This window comes from Gossypium hirsutum, chromosome A10 (assembly GCF_007990345.1).
Source record: "Gossypium hirsutum isolate 1008001.06 chromosome A10, Gossypium_hirsutum_v2.1, whole genome shotgun sequence".
Taxonomy (NCBI): Eukaryota; Viridiplantae; Streptophyta; class Magnoliopsida; order Malvales; family Malvaceae; genus Gossypium; species Gossypium hirsutum.
Window position 1 is genome coordinate 80,661,587 of NC_053433.1, and position 15,620 is coordinate 80,677,206.

Here is a 15,620-nt window from a genome sequence, read left to right on the forward strand (position 1 = left end):
TCTAACTCTTCCAACCACTTATCTCCTTTGTGTTGAACTAATTAAAATCAAAACAACAATAAAATAAACATAAATGAATTAAGATTGAATACTTCAAGCTGGATTTTTGTCCCGACTTCAAATTAATTTTTGAAAATAAATTCTCGTTTAACTAATAAGTCGATTATAGTAGTCGAGGATGCCTCAGACCACCAACTTTTTTTTGTGTAAAACGATTGTGGGAATGCCCAATAACTAACCCTTACCGAACGAGCAACAACAAAATACACATTCACAATTTAACTCTTCAGTAGCCTTGCGAACTAGAAGGGTCCGACTTGAACCGATAGCCTCAATAAATTTGATTGTTATTTTCCTTGATGGATTCAACCACTCACGCAATTGGACATGTCTATGTGTTCATCAGTAGACTAGTTATGACAATTACCAATCGTATCAGTTCTTCCAATTATTCTTCGCACTACACCGAATCAATGAATTCTTTTTTATTTTTTTGATGTTAATATAACTTTATAATACAATATTGTCTGTCTCTTGAGAAATAACAAATATTAGAATGAAAGTTTTAACAAAGATAAATGAAAAATAAATAAAAAATGAAAGAAAGGTTAAAAAGTTATTCAAAAGACACAAACAGACTTGAAATTTGCAATTCATTTTAATTCAAAGAACACGGGGTTGAGCATCCTCTTCCTACGCATATATATAAATAATATAATAGTCTAATCTTATTTAAATTCTCTAATTTAATATAGTATTAAAGAGTTATTAAAAATAATCAAAATATAAAATATTAGAAAATTATAATATTATCTTCATCAAAAGTTAAAAGTATTACTTTTATAAATAAATTTTAAAATAAAAGTTTTCAAAATAAATTTTTGTCCATTAATTTTGTTCTTTGACCTAAAACTTTTAGTACCCTCAACTCTTTTTAAAATTTTCAGGTTTTCTTTGTACTTAATAAAAAATCAAATAATAAGCTCAAAATTAGTGACATCTCATTTAAAAATATATCAAAATTAAGCACAATAAATATGTCAATTGGGCACATTATCAATGGTAAAGTCAGGCCCGACCTTAATGATAGTTTGGGGTATCAGCTGTCAAGGGCTTAAGGCTAGAAATGGTCTAAATTTTTTTCTCAATTTTTAACATGGAAAAAAAATCTTCATCCTTTTAAGTTTTTTGATCGACGTTTTATTGCAAGCAAAAAATAAAATAAAATAAAATGACCCCAATTTTTTATTTTATTACTAGTATATGTTTTTATTTTATTATATTACATTTTATAATTTTTTAAAAGGAAATCCAGTTTATTATTTCGTGTAGGGCCCAAAAATGTTAACGGGCCTATAACAAACTTCTCTTGGTTATCGACATGGTGAGAAGAGATCAGTTGCAAAGTGCTTTGCTGTTAACAATAACTAATTTATGAAAGAGTATTAAAATTTATCTTTATATCAATGAATCAAAATTAATTTTTTTGCATTTGACTAGATTTTTATTATATTGATTAGTTAAATTTAACGATATTTCTTTTAATAGTTTTATTTTTTATTTTTTATATTTCAAAACTCCCTGCTATATGCAATTTTTATCTCTTTATTTGAAATTTATTTTTGTTAAATTCTACGCCTAGTGTATTTTATAGATCTACTCATGGGTTGGACTATTCGGCCCGGCATGAATGTCCACTCAAAAAGTGGATGTTTGCGTAAAACTATAGTTCTGAAAAATGGTTTTGGCAAAAAAATAAGGCTTGTTTAGAAAACGGATCGGGCCTTAGGTAAGGTTTTTTCGGCTTGGGCCTCGAGTAAGATTTTTTTTGCCTGGACTCGACCCGAATATATATAAAAAAATGCTATTTTTTGGTTTTTTTAACTTTTTTTGCTATTTTCTTGTTTTTTTATTATTTTACTACCATTTCACTATTATATTGTTATTATATTGTTGTTATTGTATAACTCTTATTTTATTGTTAATTTTGTTACTATTTGAGCCATTTGCTTATTAAGTTGTACTTATTTAAGTATACATATATATTTTTTAAAATTCATTTTCAATTTGTTAGGAAATATTTATTTGAATATTTTTAGTATTTTTGATGTATTGTTTTTTTAATTTATATAAAAAATAATATAAAAAAGTAATATGAGCCGGACCCAAATTTTAACATTTTTATCCGGATCAAACTTAAATAAAATTTTAAGCCTATTTTTCGGGTCAGACCAAACCCAAACCTAACAAATAAGCTTAAAATTTTGATTGAGCCCAATCAGAACTTAACCCGGCCCAACCCATAAACAATCAGATAACAATCACTATACAAAATATAAGTTTCAAAGTGAAAGTTATTGCTTAGATTAACGTTACACACTTCCATCTTGAACATAAAGGACAAAGATCTCCTAACCTTAAACTCGAGAACTACAACCATTGAAGAAGCATGGGGCTAGATGTTTCCTTTGAAGTAGAGCAACCAACGAAGACTATCCACAATGAAGAAATAGCAGGCAATGCTATGGTCTTCGATGCATTAAAAGCATGCTCGTCTCCAATATGGGTTTATGTAGAGTACAATGATAGCTGCTAAGAATATAATTGCAAAGGAAACTGCAAAGCTGATATAGAAATCACCCATGTCTAGAAAACCGTGTTCTTTTTCACTAGATGAAGCACTTGGAGTTCCTGGTGAATCACCTTCATGACAACTCTTGTTCAAAGGAGGTCCACAAAGAAGAGGGTTTCCCTTGAAACTGCTCTCTTCGAAGGTCCCAAATTGATTTTTCCTATCAGGGAGAGGCCCTGACAAGTTGTTGTGTGCGACACTGAATACCTCCAAAGTGGTCACCTCAGTCAGCTGAGGGGGGATTCTTCCATTTAAATTGTTGTAGGAAAGGTCCAAACTCTCAATCTGCTTTAGTTTTGAAAAAGTTGAGGGGATAGGTCCAGTTAAGTTGTTATGTGACAAGTTTAAACCTCAGATTTCACTCAAATTCCCCAATCCAGGTGGGATTATCCCTGTGAGTTGGTTGCAAGAGAGATCAATTGCCGATAACAATTCAAGAATAATACCCTTGTACGTGTATCTTGCACCCTTTGTTGAAAACTCTACCTCTTCTTCTTGGAAGATGAAAGGATAATTTTTTTCAGTCTCTAAATCGCCTATGAGATCATATGTTGTTAGTCCCATGTCTACCATTAACTCATCCAATAAAGGAAGCCCAAAATCAATAGATACGTCGTAAGACTTTTCACTCCTTGGCTTGAGAGTTAAATTACTTAAACAGGAAGGTATATGACCGGAAAGTTTATTCTGTGAAAGGTCCAAGATGCTTAATGATTGCAGTCTGCATAAATGTACAGGAAATTCACCATCTAATTGGTTTGCCTTTAGAAGAAAAACGCTCAAAGCAGGTAGCCTGCTAATCCAATCTGGAATTCTTCCTGTTAAGTTATTTTCACTTAAATCCAATGTTACCGATGAAGAGTTTATAAAAAGGGCATTTGAAAGTGTTCCACTAAGTCTGTTTTTGGCCAAATGTACATGCATCACCTTTTGTAGATTAAAGCAAGATGGAATAGTGCCAGACAGATGATTTAGAGAAAGATCCAGGAATTCAAGATTGACCAAGTTGCATAATCCCGTGGGAATGGGGCCCTCGAAATGGTTTTTGGAGAAATCCAATATTTCCAATTCTGTGTAATTCCATAACCATCTTGGAAGCTTGCCATAGAAATGATTATCACTCACATCTAACTCCTCGAGAATTTTAAAGCTAATGGGTGAAAAATCAAGAATGTTTCCCTCAAGCTTGTTTCCGTCCAAATACAGTGCACTCAACGAATTAAATAAATGATAAAATTTGGGAAATATTTTGCCACTCAAGCTGTTGTTTGAAAGTCTAAGATTAAATAAATAGAGACTCATGCCCAACTCTTCAGGAATTTCTCCAAACAAATTATTATGGGATAAGTCTAGCATTCCTAATCTCCTCAAACCACCCAAACAAAGAGGAATATTAGATGTCAAGGCATTTTGAGACATGAATAAGTACTCTAAATGTGGAAAAAGTGAGCAAAAATTCCTTGGAATTTCATGCAGTATCTTATTATTGGATATATCGAGTACTGACAGCTTGAAATTAGGATTTGGTGATAAGGTCAGAGAACCCGCAACTGAACTATCTTTCAGGATTAGTTTTTCTAATCTTGTATTATTTTGTAGCAACCAATGTGGGAACCTTATCTCGCCAAAATTGCAAAGAGAAAGATCAACGAATCTCAAATCACGTTGGAAATAGAGGAAATTAGGAAGTCGTAGTGTCCCATGTTCTTCTATCGTACAATTGAACAAGCTAAAGATCATAAGTTGAAATTTTGGCCACCATATTTGGAAACCAATTGGTTCTGCAACCAACTTGTTTTCATCGGCTAGAAGGACTTTAAGGTGAGAATGATTTGCAAAGGAATTGAAGGACACTGGAAGTTGAAATTGATTTTTTGAGAGGGAGATGAATTGAAGCATTGTGAGATTTGTGAGGGGAGAGGAGGCAATATTTCCAGTGAAACGATTATTTGAGATATTGTTGGATAAATGGCAGTAGCAAAGAAAGCATGAACGAATGAAAGAAAAAACAAAAGAAAAGAACTCAGCAAGAAAATTTGTAACTGAGAAGTCATCATAATTTCATTCAAACTTTGAATATATGATGGTTACAAAAGTATTTGACAGTTCCCTACTAATTTAACTGCTCTTACTTACCAAAACAAATATAGCAACTTGTATACAAAAGAAAGCTGGCATACCAGCTATTACATCAGTCAATCTTTCCTACTAACTTAGCTAACTCATTACAAAGATTTAGGCTAAGTTCCATAGGAACAAATATTCAAAAAAGTAATTTTATAACTGAACCAACTCCATTTCTTTGCTACAAAACAGTATAGCAGCTAAAATTGTACAATTTGCTGCTGTTGGTCTTTTGACCAATTTGTTGCTGTTGGTTCTTTGTTGCGATGCAGGCCACGGCTTCAACACTCCTCCTTGGTCTGTATGCAACAAACACCAATCCTTTCCTTCAAAGCATTAAATCGGTTGGCTCCCAATGGTTTAGTTAAAATGTCAGCTAGCTGAATTTCTGAGCTGCAATGAATTAAGCTAACCTCCCTAGATTGCTCAGCTTCTCTAACAAAATGAAATTTGATTTTGAAGTGTTTAGTCTTACCATGGAAGACTGGATTCTTGGCTATGGCCACAGCTGATTGATTATCCACTCTAATCTCAGTAGGCTGAACTTGACTTTCATTCAAATCATCCAAAATCTTCCTAAGCCAAATGGCTTGGTTCACAGCTGCTGCAGCTGAGATATATTCAGCCTCTGCTGTAGATTGTGCAACTACAATATGACTTGAGATATGTCAAGCAGCGAAATAGAGGAAGATGGGAAACTACAACTTCCTAACTTCCTTTATTACCAATATGACTTGAGATACATAGATCTTTCTTATTGTAGTTATGGTGGAATAGGGTTCCCACATTGGTTGGTAGAGAACAATACCAGATTAGAAGATCTGCTCTTGTTTAATAGTTCAATTGTTGGTCCACTTTTCTTACCATCCCACCCTAATCCTAACTTGAAGACATTTGTTCTATCCTATAATCAGCTGCAACACGAAATTCCCAGGAACTTTTGCTCTATTTTCCCAAATTTAGAGACCTTATGGCTAAGAGGAAATGCCCTCAAAAGTACTATTCCTGTTTGTTTGGGAGGGATGCAGCAGTTGATATATTTAGACATGGCTGTTAATAATCTTTCTGGAGGAATACCGAAAGAGTTGGCAATGAGTAGGTCATTGGTGTTTCTTGATCTTTCACTTAACACATTGAGTGGCAAAATATTTGCTCCAATTTATTATTTCTTTAATTCATTGGCAGTGGTATTATTGAGAGGAAACAAGTTTGAGGGAGAGATTCCTGATTTTTCAACCATTAGCTCTACAAATCTCCAAGTGTTGGATGTAGGTTTTAACCATTTGTCAGGAAAGCTTCCAAAATGGTTATGGAAAAATACAAATTTAGGGAGATTGGATCTGTCCAGAAACCATTTCGAGGGGTCCATTCCTATGGAATTCTGCAATTTGGTTGATCTTCTATTCTTGGACCTTTCTGAAAATCATCTATCTGGTACAATTCCATCTTGCTCCAATCTACAGAAGATAACGTATGTGCATTTGAGAAAAAATAAGCTAAGTGGACCACTGTCACCTGTCTTTAATGGAAGTTCTTTGGTAACATTAGACCTGAGTGAAAATAGCTTAACTGGAGAAATTCCTGATTGGGTTGGCATGTTACCGAATTTGAGCATTCTTCTTCTAAAAGCAAATCAGTTCGATGGAGAATTACCTGTCCACTTTTGCAGACTGTATGCTCTAAGCATCTTGGACGTCTCTCGGAATGAACTTTCTGGTCGTATACCGTCATGTTTGAGTAATTTAACTCTTTTTCCATGGACTGAAAGGGATATTAGCCATCCGTTCTATAATATGATTATGTATTCTGCTTTTCGCAATGTATTCGCAGGTAGTAGACTAACAATATATAATCTGATCAGCAATAAAGTCTATTACAATGGTGAACTTCCAAGTTCACAATTTTATTTTCTCAAGTATGGAGCAGAATATATAGAGTTTCCAACAAAGTACCGATTATACACTTATCAGGGTAAAATTCTTGACTTGTTGTCTGCAATTGATCTCTCTTGCAACCAACTCACAGGGACAATCCCACCTGGATTGGGGAACTTGAGTGAAATCCGAGGACTAAACTTGTCGCACAACAACTTAATTGGAGCCATCCCTTCAACTTTCTCAAAACTCAAGCAGATTGAGAGTTTGGACCTTTCTTTCAACAACTTAAGTGGTAGGATCCCCACTGAACTGACTGAGATGACTGCTTTGGCGGTATTTTCCGTCGCACACAACAATTTGTCAGGGCCTCTCCCCGATAGGAAAAATCAATTTGGGACATTCGAGGAGAACAGTTACAAGGGAAACCCTCTTCTTTGCGGACCTCCATTGAACAAGAGTTGTGGTGAAGGTACTCCAAGTGCTTCATCTAGCGAAGAAGAACATGGTCCTGTAGACATGGGTTATTTCCATATCAGCTTTGCAGTTTCCTATGGAATTATATTCTTGGCAACTGTCGCTGTACTCTACATAAACCCATACTGGAGACGAGCATGGTTTAAGTTTGTTGAAGACCGCAGCACCGCATGTTATTTCTTCATCATGGACAGTCTTGGTCGTTTGCCCTGCTTCAGAAGAAACATGTAGCTCTATATCTTCCCTGCGTGGTTCTAGACATTTGCTTCAAACACTGTATAAGATGGAAGTGTAGACTATATTTTGTTTCTGTATACTTATGCTTGGTAAAATAATTGTATCTGATTTCTGTTATGAGATGCAGTATAATTTAGATTCTATGTCTACATTTTTACTTTTTTATAAAATAGATCCACCATCTTCTCTTTGAATTATAAAGCAATAGTAAGAGTTTATACAAAGAATTAATTACTAAACCACTGCACTGAAATGGTTAATAAAAAAATTTATACTAGAAATTTAATATACCTTTTTTTTTTTGATGAAAAGAAAATGAACAGGATCAACTACATAAAACAACCGCTTTCTTTATCTTTCTGTAGAAAGTCAATAACTTCCTTGGGAGCTTCATTAAAAACTTGTAAGCTTGATTTCCAATTCAGGCTGAGTTTAGCAAAGCGATCTGCCACCAAATTTCGATTTCTTGAGATATGTTTAATCTTCCACTGTCCTTCCGCTCTTATAATGTTCTAAGCTCTTCTGAGAACAGTAATCTCGGAGTCCTCCAAATCTGGTTCAGACAAGACTTGAACGACTTTAAGATTATCAATCAAGATCGAGATTTTCCTGTATCTCTTATTAAGCAAAATAAGAATTTCATCAAGGATGGCCCAGACTTCAACTTCAAATGGAGAACAAACTCCTAAAAACCAAGAGGACCCCACTATCCAATTTCCTTCATGATCTCTAGCCACGCCTCTTGTGGCAGCATATCCAGAATCTCTGGCCATAGCTCCATCCGTGCAGAGAAAAATATAAGAATTATTCAAGATATTTACAGAAATCGACCTGTGATTGACCCTTTTATTGGTTCCCATGCTTGTTTTCGTATTGATGTGCCTAGCAACTAGAGTTCTTAATCACCTCATTACTTTTACTTTCAATAAAATTTCACCTTTCAAAAATAATTAAATTATGCACATTCCCATTTGAGTAAAAAATATATATTTTATAAATAAATTTAGCCTTCTAATGACTTTATTTTATAAATTCCAAAAACCAAATTCAATTGTTGAGATTATAAATTTCTTCCATTAAATTTAAGCTCATTACAATATTTTTTTTCTTGTTACATAACTACTAGGTGAGTATTTTATTATTTTAAAAGGTTACATTTTATGAATTTAAGAAAAAAAAATTTAACTGTATTAATAATTAAATATAAATTTTGAAATTAGAAAAATTATTAGTAATAAAATAGAGAAATTAAATATAACAGCATAAGTGATTGTAACATATTTTAACTTAAATAAATGCTACCTATGAGGAATCTTAAAAAAAACATCATCAGACAGTTATTAATTGTGGGTTTGAAAATAAAAAAATGTTTCGGTAATTATTCAACCACATAATGTTGATACTTTGGTTGTAAACAACAATCAGCCAGAAATAGTTTATTAGAGGAATTAAGATTGAAATTTAGAAAATACAAAACTTGGAGGTTTAGGCATTTGGGAGAAAACTTGGTTTGAAGACTGATGCTTGCCAGGAGGATATAGTTATAAATGTAAAACCTAAATTCAATCTAGACGTTATGGTCAAATCTAAAAATGTCACTGTAAATCAATTAAAAACCTAAAATTTATTGATTTTGTGAAGATAGTTGTTAGCTTTTATCAGGTAAAAATCCAGTTTGTTTAAGAACACCTCTATCATAATTAATTTGAGAGACTATTGTTTGTTTACATTTTCCAAAATATGTAAGTTTGCAGCGGAAATCTTTAGCATGTTAAAATTTGAAAACACAATTTATTGTTTGAAAATTCAATGTTTTGCAAGAAAAATGAGTGTAGTCAGTAAAAAACGTTTAAACAATTTCAAGCGGAAAACCGAAAATAAAATCCAAAATCAAAACAGTCCTAAAATGTCCAAACAATCTAAAAATAAAAAAATGTCATAATCCAAATTTTAAATTATTCAGAAAAATTCTAAAAGATCTTAATCGAGCTCCTGTCACACCAACCCGTCCTAAGTCTGAGGGTTACTTAAGGTGACAAACAAACAAAGAGTGAGTTTTGAAACTTAGTGTGTAACATATCATATTATCAGCAGAAGAAAATAATATATATATATATATCAGAAACAGAACATAACAGATGCAGATTACATTCCTACTCCCATCTGCTATATACCATTTCCGGTCATCCCAACAAACCATATAAGGTATTATATGCCCATCCAACCCTACACACCGCTAAGTGTCAGTATGATACTTTTCATAAAATTTGCAGCTTAATTGCTAGTTTATTAAGCGACTATCGCTGTTTACAGAAATATATGTAGATGTGCCACCAAATACGATAGGTTATTATATTGTCCACACTTCCTCCATATCACAAATTCCACCCCAAATGTACATACAAAATTTATCAAATATCAAAATATACATATCATTCATGCTTTCATATCAGATATAGATTATGCTCGATAAAATATAAGCAAAATAGATTTACCATACATACGGATCATACTAAGCTTACCACATACTGTTCATGCATACACATATCGAATTATGCTAATAGAACATCAAATCTATGTTTTATAGCTTAATTTTGAGCCAATATGGTCTCACACATGCTTGTATGACCCACATGCCCATGTGGCTTAACAATTTCGCACATAGCATGTCACACAACACACATCCTGCCCCACGGCCTAATTAAAAGTATTTAATTAAAGAAATTTTTGTAGTCTTAATTATTTATTAATAAAAAAATAACAATTTACCCAACTTTTTTTTGTAGTGGCTTGTATGTTAACCCCTAAGAATTATGTAATTGGTTGAAATCATAGAGACAATTCTATTTCTAAAATTATAGAGACAAACCTATTTATAGCGTGCGTCAGTTTGCAATGATTTGCTTCTCTCAATATGTTTGAGTTAAAGGCTAATCTATAAAAATAGTCACTTTTGTTTGTCTCAGGTTACATTTTAGTCACTTATGTTTGAAATGTTACGTTTTAGTCACTTATGTTATTAATTTGTTACGAAATAATCACTCTACCGTTAAGTTCCGTTATCTCTCTAACGGTAATCCTACGTGGCAGTCCAACTAGATTTTAAGTGCCAACTTGGATTTCTAAATGAGATAAAAATAGATTTTTAATTAAAAAATTTAATTAATTAAAATTTTTAAATCTAAACCTTAACTAAAAAAACTGTTCATATCCTCTTTTTAATTTTTTTATCATCTCTTCTTTTTTTCAATGGGTTTTTTTTTCTCATTTGACTGGAAAAATTATTATTAATATTAAAATAGTTAAAATCAAATTAACTGCTTCATAAAGATGGATTCAATGGAAGGTTTAGGTATGTCTTCTTTGTATTCCTCTATCTCTTTTATTCAGTACTGAAAAACAAAAGGTTAGATTTTTTATTATTTAATGAAAACCCTAAATTAAAATTCTTGATATTTTCTTCTACTTTTTGAAATTGTTTGTAAACATGTATTTTATTTTGCGTCAATAGACATCCCATAAATGCAACCAGAAACATGTTTTATTCAAGCTAATTTTAAAATTTTCAGAAAAGGGCAGTTACTGTCACTATTGTTGTTCCTAATTATTATATTTTATAGTTCTTTCATAGTTCTTGAATGATTGGTTTCTCAATCAAATTTTTTTCTAATCTGAATCAACTTGTATGTTCACAATCTCTTTGTGGGTATTCTAGATTATTCTTTCTTATTGTTGATTTCAACTATTTTGATCTTAATAATAGTTTTTCCAGTCAAATGAAAAAAAAAACTCATTGAAAAAAAATAAGAGACAGAAGAAAAATAAAAAAGATCAGGAGATGAACAGCTTTTTTAGTTAAGCTTAAGGTTTGAAAATTTTAATTAATTAAATTTTTTTAATTAAAAATTTATTTTCATCCCATTTAGAAATCTAAGTTGGCACCTAAAATCTTGTTGTACTACCACCTACGATTACCGTTAGAGAGATAATGGAACTTAACGGTAGAGTGATCACTTCGTAACAAAATAATAACATAAGTGACTAAAACGTAACATTTTAAACATAAATGACTAAAATGTAACCTGAGGCAAACAAAAGTGACTATTTTTGTAGATTACCCTTGAGTTAATTATAAATTTACTAAAAAATAAAAATAATTTTTCTCTTTTTTTATATTTTATTTTATAATGAAGAATGATTTAAAAAACACTATATGATCAAGACAAACATTTTTTTTATAAAAACAAAATATGCCAATTGAAAATATGGCAACTCTCCACTTTTATATATTATAGGTTTAAATAAAAAATTAATTTCAATAGTATTCGAAAGAGTGATTAAATTGAGAAACTGTCCAGATTTAAAGAATTTATGAAGAAATACGCCAAAAAAATGTGTAAATATGTGTCAAATAGTTTAATGCAAATGTCAAAAAAAAGAAAAAAGAGTAGAATGTAAATATGATTGTTTATTTCAATTTTTATCCAAAATCTTGTAATATACTATATGTATGATATATGATATTTATATCAAATATTATATTAGTATGTAAAATTCTATTTAATTTAAATTAATACGAATTAAAGTAAATTTAGGGGTGTAAATGAACAGAACGTTAGATGAATTATTCATGAATGTTCGTTTATAGTCGTTTACTAAGTTAAATAAATGAGTATGAACAAAATTTTTATGTTCGTTTAATAAACGAACAAACACAAACAGAGGTGTGTTCAGTTCGTTTATATTCATGAATAAGCTCCTTTATTGGCTCGTTTATAAGCTCGTTTATTTATTAATGATATTTTCTTATAAAAATATTAAAATAATATCTATTTTATTTATTTATTGTTTGTTTGTTTATTATTCATTAACATTGTTCCTGAACATGTTCAATTATATGTTAATAACATATTTGATTAAGTTAAATAAACATGTTCTTGAACATGTTCTTGAATATTAAACAAACGAACATGAACAACATAAATTTAAATAAACGAACATGAATAAAAAATTTGAAAATCTTAACGAACACAAACTGAACACAAACAAACTTAAAAATAAACAAACATGAAAATAAGTTTCTTCGTTTAAATTCAATTCATTTACAGCCCTAAATGAATTAATTGAAAATTATTTTATCTTAATTTACATGTTAAATATGAATTTATTCTAATATCATCACAAATGTTATTTTTTTTAAAAAAAATCTAGTCACTAAATTTTAGCTTTTACCGAATAGGTCAAAACATGTTTTGAAGCCTTTATATATTTTTTTACACTTGGAAATTAATCACTTTATTTTTTAGATTTGAAAATAAATTAAATTGTTAAAATCTTTAAAATTCTTCTAATAATTCAAGTTCATTACAACATCATTTCTTATTATATATCTAACATATAAGTTTTTTTTTAATTTAAAAATATCATGCTATCGATTTAACAAAAGAATTTTAATTGTATTAACAATTGAACCTAAATTTTGAAATTTAAAAAATAAAATGACTAAATTCTTAAAAATAAAAGGAAATAGATTAAATTACAAATATATAAAAAAATATATAGAGCTAGAGCATATTTTAACTTAATGAATAACTCAAATAACTTAGTTCTAATGATATTTATGTATCAATGTAAAGGCTAAATTAGTGATATAAGCCATTTTTAATTTAAAATTAGGGTTTTCAGTCGATTTTAATTTTGACTAGGGATATAGGCCGATGTTTCTAGAAAGCGCATCCCGCTAGACACGCTTTCCAGTTCTCTCTCCTAGGGTTAGGGTTTTTTTATTAGGTTTTAGGGTTTTATGGAACTGTTCAGGGTTTTGAACGAAGATTTTTATGTAGTTTTGAGCGGTCGAGGATGTGATAACGCGCCTCAGCACACATACTTTTCATATGTTATGGCGGGATAGGACCATGACTTTAGAAACCCATCGTGGGGAAATCCAATTTTTAGGGTAATAATGTTTGATATGATCAAGGGTTGAAGTCAATGTGAAGGTTCCAATTGACAGCCGTGATGCAGTCACGGGTTCGAATATAATAGAGGGGGGAGGAGATTGATTTTTAGGACATACAATTTGTTTAGTTGTCAAAAAACAAGGCAAATCTAAAGAATTTCGTATTCAAAACAATATGTCAATAACAATTATTATATATCAATGAAACATAGATAGTAACTATGATAAGTGGTTTGTTTGAATGAATACCCATGATTTTTTTTATTATTTATGACTTGCCTATATTTACATTAAAAAGATTATAATAAAAAATATAATCAATGGTGTCGTCGGGGAGAATGTGTGCCACAAGACAGTGAAGGATTTCTACGGACAACCGGCTTTACCACCAGTGGTGCATCCAGAGTATCATCTGGAGGTGTATCCGAAGGTGCGGGCCCGTAGACTTCCTCATCGTCATCATCATCACTTGAATATGTAGGTAGCAGGCCCCCTAGGCAATCACATCTTTGGGATCGACACCGTCATCATCTTCCTCCGTGGTCAATTGTTGCATCGTCCTCGCCTGTCATCGTGTAACTATCGCTTCTTGGTCCATCGATTGGGACGATAGCCACTCCCGTAAAAAAACGATACGTACGGTGTTTGGGTCACCAATGTAACACTCTTAACTCATATCCATCGCCGGAACAGGGTTATGAAGCATTACCAGAGTTTATCGAATAATTACAGATATTTCCCATCAATTACCATTCATTCTAAAACTAATCATATTGTCGCTTGAATGGGCCCTAGAGGCCCAATCTAAACATTAGAATCAATTCAGGACTAAATCGAGAACTTTTAAATTTTTTTTGAGAAATTTCAAAATTTTTCCTAGGTGCAGGGCTCACACGCCCGTGTGGCCATGGGATACACTCATGTGAACCTATAGCACGCCCGTGCATCAGGCCATGCTCTACCTTGTGTAACTCTCTGACTTATATCACACGACCTGCCACACGCCCGTGTATTTGGCCGTGTCAGCCATACGGCTGAGACACACGCTCGTGTCTCTTTCCGTGTGCTCAATTCTGAGCATTCTGTTTCTCAATTTTAGGATACAGGGGACACACGGCCAGACCATACACCCATGTGCTAGGCCGTGTGTCACACACAGTCAAGACACACGCCCGTGTGTCTACCCGTGTGGACGGAAATAGGCTATTTTTTAAGCCACATTTCTCACCCAACTTGTTATCCTCTTACACCAACACATATGTATATTGATAAATCATTTCAAGACAATTAATTCATGCCAAAATCAAGTCTTATACATGTCATATAATTACATTCAACCAATGTACCTGTAGGTACCTCAGATGACAATTTATATCCGTGACAATTTATACTCATATTTATTTAAATACCTTGTTCACATTTATGCATATTGTGTCAAACATGCAAATTTAATTCATTTATCCATATGTTAATGTGATTACTATCCATAAACCATTTCAACATATATATCATGATAAAGACTTTTATACATAACGCCAAAGTGTCCATAACTAGCCATTCCAATAGCTAGTCATTTTCAAATATTTACATGCCATTCATTACCATTTTAACCTATACATGCTATTATAGCCACAATTGTTTTACTTTATATACCAAACTGGAAAGATGGAGAGTGTGAATGATCTCCGTTGAGCTTCCAATCCCATGAGCTTCCGATTTACTATAGAATAGGGAAAATAAATGGAGTAAGCATATAATGCTTAGTAAGTCTGTATAACTTGACAATTAACTTACCAACCATTCATATTCAAGCTAAACAATCAGGGAATAATCAAACCATTTGGTCACAAGCCCTACACATATCCTTATTATTCTTGTTAGTCACTCATTCCATAATAACATTAAGAAACATAGATGAATTCATCAACAATCAGATTTTCAAGTACATATGCTTTCCACATCATGTATTCATGTAACATGTATAACTCATATCTTTGTATTTCAAGTACTTTTTCATATTATTTCATCTCACGTTCAGATTATTTCATGTCGAAACTTTATCCATTAAATCATTCGAAATATCAATGTCACATGTGTAGTACACTCAAGGTGTACAAATCTATAATCATGGATAAATATATTTATCAAATAAATTCCATGCATACATGTCATCATTTCGTATTTCCATATATCATGTATCACCATTTTCACATATTTTAGTTAGATACGTGTAAAAATTGTAACACCCCTATCCCGTATCCGTCGCCAGAATAGGTAAAGGGGCATTACCGGACTTGAAACTCATATCAGAATAGTA

At 31.9% G+C, this 15,620-nt stretch overlaps 2 protein-coding genes across 2 annotated transcripts; one reads left to right on the forward strand and one right to left on the reverse strand.

The window, feature by feature from the left end:
- Positions 1 to 2,539: 2,539 nt before the first annotated feature.
- On the reverse strand, positions 2,540 to 4,051 carry LOC107895561 (receptor-like protein 15). The gene is made up of 2 exons (XM_016820825.1): positions 3,056 to 4,051; positions 2,540 to 2,917 (listed from the first exon to the last, which is right to left on the reverse strand). The coding sequence occupies exons 1-2, from the start codon at positions 4,049 to 4,051 to the stop codon at positions 2,540 to 2,542; spliced, it is 1,374 nt and encodes a 457-aa protein (XP_016676314.1).
- Positions 4,052 to 5,421: 1,370 nt separating this feature from the next.
- LOC107895560 (receptor-like protein 15) lies at positions 5,422 to 7,482 on the forward strand. The gene has a single exon (XM_016820824.2). It carries the CDS (start codon positions 5,422 to 5,424, stop codon positions 7,336 to 7,338), a length of 1,917 nt encoding a protein of 638 aa, XP_016676313.1. The 3' UTR covers positions 7,339 to 7,482.
- The last annotated feature ends 8,138 nt before the right edge of the window (positions 7,483 to 15,620 follow it).

Bases quoted from the DNA above. Each gene is read 5' to 3' on its own strand.
- LOC107895560 (XM_016820824.2), top strand. From the start codon at position 5,422: ATGTCAAGCAGCGAAATAGAGGAAGATGGGAAACTACAACTTCCTAAC.
- LOC107895561 (XM_016820825.1), bottom strand. From the start codon at position 4,051: ATGTCTCAAAATGCCTTGACATCTAATATTCCTCTTTGTTTGGGTGGT. The intron at 2,918-3,055 runs GCAATTGATCTC...AAACTAAAGCAG, and splicing joins TTATTCTTGAATTGTTATCG to ATTGAGAGTTTGGACCTTTC.